The sequence below is a fragment of the Arvicola amphibius genome, chromosome 10 (genome assembly GCF_903992535.2).
Source record: "Arvicola amphibius chromosome 10, mArvAmp1.2, whole genome shotgun sequence".
NCBI lineage: Eukaryota > Metazoa > Chordata > Mammalia > Rodentia > Cricetidae > Arvicola > Arvicola amphibius.
In genome coordinates, this window is record NC_052056.1 from 122,310,996 (window position 1) to 122,322,219 (window position 11,224).

General features: G+C 48.2%; 1 protein-coding gene across 1 annotated transcript in view; it reads left to right on the top strand.

Annotated features, from left to right (window-relative positions):
* Nucleotides 1-11,224, top strand: part of Sgsm1 (small G protein signaling modulator 1) — a 52,094-nt gene that overhangs the window by 25,134 nt on the left and 15,736 nt on the right. Inside the window, exons 16-19 of the mRNA XM_042055866.1 lie at nucleotides 405-533; nucleotides 1,489-1,671; nucleotides 2,343-2,411; nucleotides 4,039-4,626. Coding sequence (XP_041911800.1) covers nucleotides 405-533; nucleotides 1,489-1,671; nucleotides 2,343-2,411; nucleotides 4,039-4,626 — 969 coding nt within the window. The remainder of the gene's footprint in view (nucleotides 1-404; nucleotides 534-1,488; nucleotides 1,672-2,342; nucleotides 2,412-4,038; nucleotides 4,627-11,224) is intronic.

Here is an 11,224-nt window from a genome sequence, read left to right on the forward strand (position 1 = left end):
AACCAGTTTCCAGACTGAACAACTTAAGAGAGAAAAACTGTTTATCCCGACTCACAGTTGTAGAGATTTAAGTCTGATGGGCTCGGTTGCTCTGTGGGCCTATGCAGCACAGGACAGCATGACAGGAGCAAAACAGAAAGGCTTACTGTGGGTGGGGCTGAGCCACCATTCCCCCACTGTGACCTAAGACCGACACGGGATTCCAGCTCTTCAAGGCCCCACGAGCTTCCAATAGTGCCTAGCTAGGGACCAAGTCATTAACACAGGCATTTTGGGGGATGTTCCAGATGCAAAAGATATGGCTTTGTTCATTCACACCAGGATCTCACCACAGAAACAAGACTGCAGGGCTGCAGGCCACACTGGCTTCTTCGTTGACCAGACCTTTTGCTCCTCCCAAACAGACTTACCCAGAGCCAGAGCTGCTGCGGCTAATCTACTACGGGGGTGTCCAGCCCGAGATCCGCAGGGCGGTTTGGCCCTTCCTTCTGGGCCACTATCAGTTCGGGATGACGGAGATGGAGAGGAAGGAGGTTGGTCACCTGTGAGGGCAATGAAAGAAGTGGGGTGCTTTAGGGCTGGGTACTGTGGGGCTGGGTGCTATGGAGTTAGGTGCTGCGGAGTTGGGTGCTGTGGACTTGGGCACTGTGTACCCGGCACTGTACACATAGGCACTGTAAAGCTGCACACTGAACCTAGCCAAGTACCCTGTAGCTGGGCACTGTGCACCTGGGTACTGGGCAGATGGGCATCGTGTGCATGGGCAGTGTGCACCTGGGTACCGCGCAGTTGGACACTGTGCATCTGAATACTGTGGGGCCCTGCTTGCCTATTGCAGTGTTGCTGGTGACAGGGGGAGGCAGGAACATCGAGGAAAGACCTGTGTGGTGGAAACATGATACAAGGGAATTTTTAAATAAATTGACCTCCTATTTTGAGGTCCTACAGACTCCTGCACATTTGTAGGAAGCACTACAGGGACCCTTGTGACCTTTACTCAGTTTCCCACATGGTGACCTCCAGCAGAACCGTGATGCCCTGTAATGTCACAGAGCACCAATGCTGGTACAGCACCTATCTCCCTCAGGCCTCTCCATCCTATAATTACCTCTGTGGGTGGGGTGTGTGTGTATGCGTGTGTGTGTGTGTGTGTACACGCGCACTGGTGTGTGTATATGCTGGTGTGTGTACACTGGTGCATGTGTATACTTATTTCCCTATGTATGCAGACATGTACATTTCTGGTGCCCCAAGAATCCTTCCCTTGTCCTTCTGTAGCCATACCTGTCTCTATCCCACCCTAACCCCTGGCTCCTACTCATCTGTCTCCATCCACCCTAGCCCCTGGGAATGAAGTAGCCTGCTCTATAGCATTCTGAGCACAGGACATCATGCAGCTCGTATCTGTTGGTTGCTGATCACACGCATGTGGACAGGTCAGAGTCCAGGGAGCTCAGCACCTCACGTGACTTGCACATGTGCTAACAGGTGGATGAACAGATCCATGCCTGCTACGCACAAACCATGTCGGAATGGCTGGGCTGTGAGGCTATCGTGAGACAGAGGGAGCGGGAGTCCCACGCTGCCGCCCTGGCCAAGTGCTCTTCAGGGGCTAGCCTGGACAGCCATCTTCACCGGATGCTGCACCGGGACTCTACCATCAGCAACGAGGTAATGGACAGCTGGTCCGAGAGATTGCCAGAGCCTTGGGGCAGCCTTGCCATTAGCTTTTGTGTAAGAGGGATTGGGGAAACTCCAGAATCAGATATAGGTTCAAAGCCCACAAGGAGTCTCTTAACCAGTGCCTTCCCTTTGGGCTCAGTTCTTACACATGTACAGTGGGAATGGTGGAGGTGTGGGTACAGCCCTAAGAAGACAGTATCAGATTCCAGTGTAGGGTCTGTCCTCCATATGTTCAGTTAATGTGTTCTGAACACCTACTATGTACAAGTACTTTCAAGAATGTTCTGGTAGCTAAGACAGATCTCTGCTTTTACACAGTCCTCAGATAAATAACCCAAAGTAGACTGACTGAAGCCGACTGCATGGCAGAGCCTAGGGTCAGAGTGGGGGAGGGTAGGACAGAAAAACTGGACCGTGAGTTGCACCTGTTGCTCTGGAAGGATATAAATCCTAGCCAGAAGCTCTCAAGTTTGTTGAAGGTGGGGTGCTCTAATGTGGAGGCTGAAAGGTGGGACCCAGAGGCCAAGGTCATCTCCACGGAGGCTCCAGGGAGCAGCCAGGAGCAGAGAGGCTCTGGGAGGGAGCTTGTGCCAGGCAGAAGGAATGGAGCCCCTAGTGTGACCTTCCATCTTTGTGTCTCTGGTTCCTGTCCGCCTCAGTCCTCCCAGAGCTGCAGCTCAGGCCGCCAGAACCTCCGACTGCAGAGCGATTCCAGCAGCAGCACACAGGTGACTTTCAGAGGCCCCGCCCCTCGTGCCCCACCCATCCACACCAGCCCCACCTTTCCTCCTGGGGTTGAAGGGGGTTGGATGTTCATCATTTACCAGCCACTCACTGCTTGATGTGTTGTGTGTTGGGCTTTTTTCCCCCAGCTCCAAGACAGGGTTTCTCTGTAGCTTTGGAGCCGACCAGGAACTCACTCTGTAGACCAGGTTGGCCTCGAACTCACAGAGCTCTGTCTGCCTCTGCCTCCCGAGTGCACCACCACTGCCGGGTCTGTCTTGGGATTTTTGTGGCTGTATTGGAGTGTGCTCTCTAAGTCGCATAAGCACCTGCAGCCTCCCTGAGCCCTCAGTGATGGGATGCAGCCTTCGCAGACATCAGCGTGCCAGGATCCCAGTTGTTTGTGTAAAAATGACAGGTGTGTACACAGGCCAGTGCATTCTTCCGCTCACTCACAGAGCAGTGCAGGTGTAAAATGACGCAGAAATAGCCATCGGGCTGTGTCATTAGGAAGGAAGGACAGGTGCCTGAGCCCGGTCTGTGCAGGTGCAGTGGTTTGCGGGGTATTTTCACTCAGCATTGGTTGAATCTCGGACCCAGCCTCTGTGAATTCGGAGGCTGAACACAAGCCTACTCTCCTGTAAGATGTCACACCTCACACCTGCACTTTGATTTTGTCTCCATCGCCTCTGTCTCCCTTCAAGCAGTGCTACAATCTTCAGTCTCCTGTGTGGCCTTCCAGAACCTTCTGGATACCTCACACACACAGAAATACCTAATGTAGAGCAAGAGTTGGTGGTTCTTAAGATCCCACATAAACGCCAGCAGATTTATTCATTGTTCAACTAGTAAAGCTTACTCCATCTGGAGCCTCATTAAACAGAAAGAAAAGCACAAAGCCGTCTGGAGCGATGTCTCAGTGGTTAAGAGCATGAACTGCTCTTGCAGAGAACCCAAGTTCACTTCCCCACACCTGTATGAGGTGCCCCACAACCCAGATGTAACCCCAGGAAATCTGGTGCCCTCTTCTGGACTCCAAGGGCACCTGCACTCATGTGGGCATATACACATAGACACATACATAAAAAATAAAATAGCTGTTTTTAGTGAAAAGTGTAAAAACATGCACAGAATGTCACCTTCTGGGTAGAAAAATCTGTGTGTTTGTGTGTGTGTGTGTGTGTATTGACCTAGCCTATAAGAGGTCCCAGCACTGCACACAAAAATGCAGAAATAGACCCAGTGAACTGTGGTTGAGGGTGGCCACACAGAAGATCAGTGTGAGGCTTTGGAACCTGATGTTTTCTGTGACCTTGAGGGCTACAGCTGAAGGACACAGAGAACCACAAATAAACCCAAGTATTAGATGTCTGTATGGTGAAAACTTCTCCCCAAACTGCATGTCCCTATTGACCTCAGAGCCAGCGGTGGCCGACTGATGCCAATATAATCTCAGTACTTGGGTTGTTGACTTTCATTAAGAAGAGCACGCTGCCTTAGTACTGACTGCATGCTTTTCCACTACATGTAAATGCATCCCGAAACATCCCTGTTGTTGGAAATTAAGTTGCTGCTTTAAACTGAGTTGCCATGCACACCCTGACCTGCGTATCTGTGTGTCCCATTCCTCAGGTATTTGAGTCTGTGGATGAGGTGGAACAGACAGAGGTAGAAGGCAGGTCAGAGGAGAAACAGCCCAAAGTCCCCAACGGGAACCCGGCAAATGGCACTTGCTCCCCAGACTCTGGGCACCCTTCTTCCCACAACTTCTCGTCCGGCCTCTCCGAGCACTCCGAGCCCAGCCTTAGCACCGAAGACAGTGTCTTGGATGCCCAGCGCAGCCTCCCTGCTGTGTTTCGACCTGGAGACAGCAGCATAGATGACGGACAGAGCAGCGAAGCCACCACTTCCCGGGACGAAGCCCCCCGGGAGGAGCTGGCAGTGCAAGATAGTCTTGAGAGCGACCTTCTTGCCAACGAGAGCATGGAAGAGTTCATGTCCATCCCTGGCAGCCTGGACGTGGCCCTGCCTGAGAAGGATGGCGCCATGATGGAGGGCTGGCCCGGCGAGACGGACAAGCACGGCCGGGCTGACAGTGAGGACAACCTCTCTGAGGAGCCGGAGATGGAGAGCCTCTTCCCTGCCCTGGCTTCTCTGGCTGTGACCTCCTCTGCCACCAATGAGGCATCGCCTGTGTCTTCCAGCGGCGTCACCTACTCTGTAAGTCACTGGGTCTTTCCCCGATGAGGGTGAGACTGATCACCATTTGTTCCCACCCCCCATCACAGGGAGTCATTGTTGTAACAGGAAGGGCTGCTGAGCTAGGAGCCAGAAGCCTGACTTCATCCCTTCTCCTGGCTATGGCACAAGTCCCCTCTCAGATCCTCAGCTCCCCAGCTGCACCCTGGAGCCTCCTCAGAGATGACCTTGGCATCTGGTAGCTAAGGCTGACCTCTGTCCTCACAGACTTTGGCTGAAAAGCCTAAAGCAAAGCTCAGAAACAAACCCACTTTCTCCACGGTGTCATCAGCTTCCACATCCGTGCTGTGTAACCAGTTACCCAAGGCCAGCCACTTTTGCCAACCAGCACTGGGCCCTACATTTACCTCCGAGTCTGTGGGCCAACTAAGAAGCTCTGCCCCAAGCTAGGCTCATTATGACATTGGCAGTCAGGGGTTGGTCTGTGTTTCATCTTCCGGCAGGCTAACCTGGGCTAACCTAGGCAAATGTAGGCTAGTACTCATGGCAAAGGCAGATGCTAAGCAGAGAGACCCGATATGCTCATGTATATTTTAAGCCTCTGCTCTGTCTGGCTAACTCACAGCCCTGGCATCACTGGCTGAAGCCAACTGTGCGGCAGAGCTTAGCATTGGAATGGGCAGTGTAGGCAATGGCAGGGTGGGGGTCACAGAGCAGAATGAGTGTGGGAGAAGGTGAAGTCCTGAGCCATGCATCCCACCTGTTTCTCTGGATGGACGCACATCTCTAGTGTAGAAACAGAGGCAGCTCTTTTCTTCCTCAGTTTACAACCGTGTTTTGTTGGAGTACATGCCATAGTGACTTCCATATGCTTCTTCATCCCGTCCGATGTCACAGGCTGCAGGGCTGGGACCCTGCGTATTCTGTGACATTCCCTCTTTGTGTTTGTGGAATCAGGTCTGTGGACCTTGGCATGTGTGTGATGGCATGTGCAGACACCAGGGATACTCCCAGGAGCAGGTCTCAGGGGCCTTCCTTTTTGTTAAGTTCTCTCCCTGGGCTGTGGTTCATCAATTCAGCCAGGATAGATGGCCAGCAAACCTCAGGGATCCTCCTGGATCCTCCTCCTCATCTCTGGGAGAGCAAGCATGTGTCCCCACGCCTGGCTTTCTACATGGGTGTTGGAGGTCTGCACAAGGGTTCTCATACTTGCCAGACAAGCTCTTTACTGACTGAGCCATCTCCTCAGCTGCTGAAGAATCTCTTAGGAAGATTCCCTCATGCATGTTCATCCTGAGTGATGTTCCTGTCTCATCCTGACATCTATCCCTTTACTGAGTGCAGGACCACATGGCTGCCATGTTTGCACAGATTATACTTGAGAGTTTCTGTCTGGTCTCGCAGCTGTTTAGTTCCAAGAGGCTTATATTAATTATAAACTGTTTGACCTATTAGCTCAAGCCTATTATTATCTAGCTCTTACAACTTAAATTAAGTCATAATTCTTGTCTAGGTTAAGCCATGTGGCTTGGTATTTTCTTACTAAGGCATTCTCATCTTGCTTTCTCTGCATCTGGCTGGTAACTACATCTCTGTCTTTCCCCTTCCCAGAATTCTCCTAGTCCGGTTACCCCACCTATACTTCCTGCCCGACTACTGGCCAATCAGCATTTTATAAAACCAATATGATTGACAAATCTTTACAGGGTACAAGAGCATTATCCCACATCAGTTCCTCTTTTTGTTCTTTTCAAAACAAGACCCTGAATCTAATCACCTTTGGCATTTTTCCTAACCATTGTCCATAACAACTTGTAACCAACATGCTAAACAAAGACAAACATTCATAATCTGTTGTGGGGAATATGGGTGTAGTTTTCTAGGCTACTTCCTACTAATTGGGGGCACTGATAATCTCATGGGACCCAAAGAAAATTTAGGATTATGATTAAGGCCTGACTGGAGTATTCTGTAAGGTTGGATCATCTCAGCTAGCAGTCTCCAGGCTGTTTTTAATGTAGAACTCAGAGGAAGTTCTACATTGGGTCATCTGGATCATCTGTTCCCATCGGAGATTTCTCAGGGTGTCTTCCTTGATCAAACATGATTTTTCTTAACCCAGAATGAATCTACAGCCTCTCATTTCCTGTGGAAATAAAAGCAGAACCTCTTCTTCAAAGTAACATGTCTTTTGACTTTAATTTTGCAGTCAAGGTATTTTTGAAATATATAGGTTGGATTAATTCAGCAGCATTAATAATCAAATGTCTTTTAGCAGCTGTTGCTCCTTCCTTGGCAGTCAAACAATTCAAAGACAACACAATAACATACAGTATCTAGATTCTCTGTGTATTTTCCATCATTACATGGCTTTTTTTTACTCTATATCTTTTATTTTTATTTTTTAATTTTTCATTTTTTTCAGACAAAGTTTCTATGTGTATCTTTGACTGTCTTGGAACTCACTCTGTAGACTAGGCTGGCCTCAAACTCACAGAGATCTGCCTGCCTCTGCCTCCCAAGTGCTGGTATTAAAGGCATGATCCTCAACACCCAACTACTCTATTTATTTTTTTTAAGGACTTTCTCTATCCTTTTTCTTTTCTCTCCCAAATTTATGTCTATTTTTAAAGCACTATAAACCCATTTAGAGAGTTTTATTTTGTCTGAATCTGTCTTTACTGTATCTCTCTTTTTCTGACTATGTAAGTCTTTACTCTGCTAAGTGATGTAGCCAGGATTAAAGCTGTGGCTTTGGTGGTTGGTTCCATCCCATTCCTTAGCTTTTTGAGAGTCTAGTCTCATGGCAGAGGTACTGGCAGGAGCCAGATTTATTGTCACAACTCTGTGGAGTTTCTAGGTCCATGCTACCACCAAGAAGCCTGATGCCGACTGCTCATAAAAACCATTTAAATGTTTGATGGCAGAGCCTCTAAAAAGAACTATGGGGTTTTTGCTGCTAATGCTTAGTCAGGAAGCCTCTCTTAAAGGAGCTGCACCTCTGCTTGCCACCAGCAAACAGAGCCTATTGGAGAAAAGATGGTTACCTAGAAACTACACTTAACTCTGTTCTTGTCTAACTAGAATCCTTTTTTAAAAAGCTTTCTCGGTTTTATGTGAAAATTCTTGCCAAACGTATGGGTACCATTAGTAGACAGAAGGTTCTGTCCCACCTGGTCCTGTAGCCGTTCTGTCCCAAAGAAACACACAGAGACTTATATTAATTATAAACTGTTTGTCCTACTAGTTTGGGCTTATTACTAACTAGCTCTTACAACTTAAATTAACCCATAATTCTTATCTCTATTTAGCCACATAGCTTGGTACCTTTTCTCAGTGAGGCATTCTCATCTTGCTTCCTCTGTGTCTGGCTGGCGACTGCATCTCTGTCTTTCCTCTTCCCAGAATTCTCCTAGTCTGGTTGCTACACCTATACTTCCTGCCTGACTACTGGCCAGTCAGCATTTCATTAAACCAATATGATAGATCTTTACAGAGTACAAGAGCCTTATCCACACAACAGATGGTCCCTGGTATGTGATGGTTCAGTTTATGGTTTTCAACTTTACAGTGGTGAAGAATGTATTCTGTTGGAAGCAGACTTTAAGTTGGCATTCAGATCTTTCCCTGCACTAGTGTATGGAGTATGATTTCTCCCTGCAGGGTAGGGCAGTGGCTACAGCTCTCCTGGCCACTCAATCCCGAGGACCCTCTGGCTCTCTGGCATACTCTGTCATCGGCTGGAGGCTCATAGGTTGGGTGCGGGCCACACAGTTTTTAACTTTTACTGTATTTCAGCTGCAACTGAGTTTATCCTTTGTAACCCCATCCCAAGAAGAGGAGTACCTGACCTTAGAAGACTCTTCCCCACTCCTTCCAAGTCTATCCTTGATGTCAGGAAGCCTGTCTAACAGTCATGCATTTAAAGAGGGGTTTTCTCTCTTTCCAAAGATTCTCTTTTAGGGACTGGGGTCATACCTCAGCCAGTAAATTCTGCAGATTCCACACCAAGAACTCACATCACAACATCATCATCATCATCATCATCATCACAATTATCATCATCATCACCAAAGCACAGTAGACCAGGCACAGTGGCACACAACTTTTATCCCTCTTGGGGGAGGCTGCTTGTTTATTCCAGGCTACTCATCCCAAAAGTAATCACACAGAAACTATAGAAAAAATATAAACAGTATTCGCAATGCTGTTTGGCCAATAGCTTAAACATATTGCTAGCTAGCTCTTGTATCCTAAACTAACCTATTTCTATTAATCTGTGTATCATCACGTGACTGTGGCTTACTGGGTAAAGTTCTGTCCCCAGCATTTGTCTCTCACAGGGCTACTGACTCTGCCTACTCTCTCTCTCTCTCTCTCTCTCTCTCTCTCCTCTCTCTCTCTCTCTCTCCTCTCTCTCTCTCTTTCTCTCTCTCTCTCTCTATATATATATGTGTGTGTGTGTGTGTTTTTGTGTGTGTATCTATTTATATATATATTTATATATCTATATGATGTGGGAGAGTCTTCTGTTTGAGTTGATTTCATTGGCTAATAAAGAAACTGCCTGGCCCATTTGATAGACCGCCCCTTAGGTGGGTGGAGTAGACAGAACAGGAAGAAGGAAGTGAGGTAGATGGCTCAGTAAGATGCTACGCCTCTCCTAAGTCAGACAGACTGCCATGCCTCTGCTCAGAGAGAGAGATGCGATGAAGCCAGCCACCAGGTCAGATGTGCTGAATCTTTCCCGGGCATAAGCTAGCCGGTAGCCAGGTAGACAGGAGCCGGGCAGGAATGCAGCCCGCCTGCTCCTCACTACATCTATATCTCTATATCTTCCAGCCTGGCTATATTCTGTTAAGCTATTGGCTGAAAGCAGCTTCTTTATTAACCAATGAAAGCAACACATATACAAAAGGACTTCCCATCCCATATCTCATCACTTGAGAGGCAGAGGCAAGCCTCTCTGAGTTAGAGGCCAGCCTGGTCTACAGAGTGAGTTCCAGTACAGCCTGATCTACACATACCCCATCTTAGAACAAACAGTAGCAAAATCAACAAACAAGTAAAAACCAGGATGGATTATGTAGCTCAGTGGCAGAGCACTCACCTACCCTGCACAGAGCACTGGGTTGGATCCCTAGTAACACATATACACTCATACCACACACACACACAGTCACACAGACACACACATACAGACAAATACACATGCGTCCAAGCACACATAGACATACACAGAGATACAGACATACATATAAGTGCACACTCACACACAGGTATACCCATATAGACACACATGCGCACAGTCACACAGACACATAGTCACACAGACACACATACAGACAAATGCACATGCATACAAACACACAGACATACACACAGAGATACAGACACACATATAAGGGCACACTCACACGCAGACATACACATACAGATACACACAGACACACACAGGCACATATATACACAGTTGCACAGAAACACACAGACACACAATGTACCTGTGTGTGTATATAAAGGTCTCTCTTTGTCACTGTGTGCCACTCTTTCTGGCGCAAGTCTCCCTTTGTTCCCAGCCAGGGTTTGTTGGGCTTGTGACTCAGTCAGTCCTGGAGCGTCCCACCTGTCGGTACACTGCTCCTGCTGCTTCGACATTTCTTCCCTCCTCCAGCACCTCTGGCTGGGTCTTTGTCGGGCCATCTCCCATGCTCTTCTCACTTTCCTCTTAGTGGTCACCTTCCCCTGGGTCTCCAGCTCCTGGCTCTCCCTTCAGCGGTGTGTCCTGCTGGAGCTGGGAATGCAGCTCATGACTTGCCTGACGTGTGCCAGATCTGGGGTTTGATCTTCAGTGCAACCAAACCTGTCTGTTTTCAGTCTGTGTGCCTAATGTGAGGTGGATGTCTTTTTCATGCGATTTATTATTTTTCTTCTATGTGCTGTGAGATCCCTGCTGGACTCTAAGAATCTGGCTCCTATCCCTGCTCTGTTTTCATTTCCTTGTTTCTCAGACAGAGGCTCATGATGCAGCCTGGGCTGGCCTTGAGTTCACTCTGTAACCCAACTTCTAACTTACAGCAATTCTCCTGCCTCGGGCTCCTGAGGACTGAGGTGACAGCTTTGTGCTGCTTTTATTTTTTTTTTTTTTTGGTTTTTTTTTTTTCCGAGACAGGGTTTCCCTGTAGTTTCTAGAGCCTGTCCTGGAACTAGCTCTTGTAGACCAGGCTGGCCTTGAACTCAGAGATCTGCCTGCCTCTGCCTCCCGAGTGCTGGGATTAAAGGCGTGCGCCACCACCGCCCGGCCTTTGTGCTGCTTTTAAATAATACAAATATATTTGTTAACTATCCTGTTCTGATGCACTATGTGTATGAACATGTGTGTTCTTGTGCAAGAACACGCATGTCTGCCTGCAGTCCCAGCACTCGAGGTGTTGAGGCAGGAGGATTATGAGTTCCAGACCAGCCTGGGCTACATCATGAGACCTGGTTGCAAAAGAATACTTTTACATCATGCAAAGTGAAAATAACTTTCCCAGGAAACAAAGAAAGCCAACTCTGGAATGAACTGTTGTGGGGTGAGGGCTGGAAGTAGTTCTTGGGGTCAGTGTCCCCTTCGTTC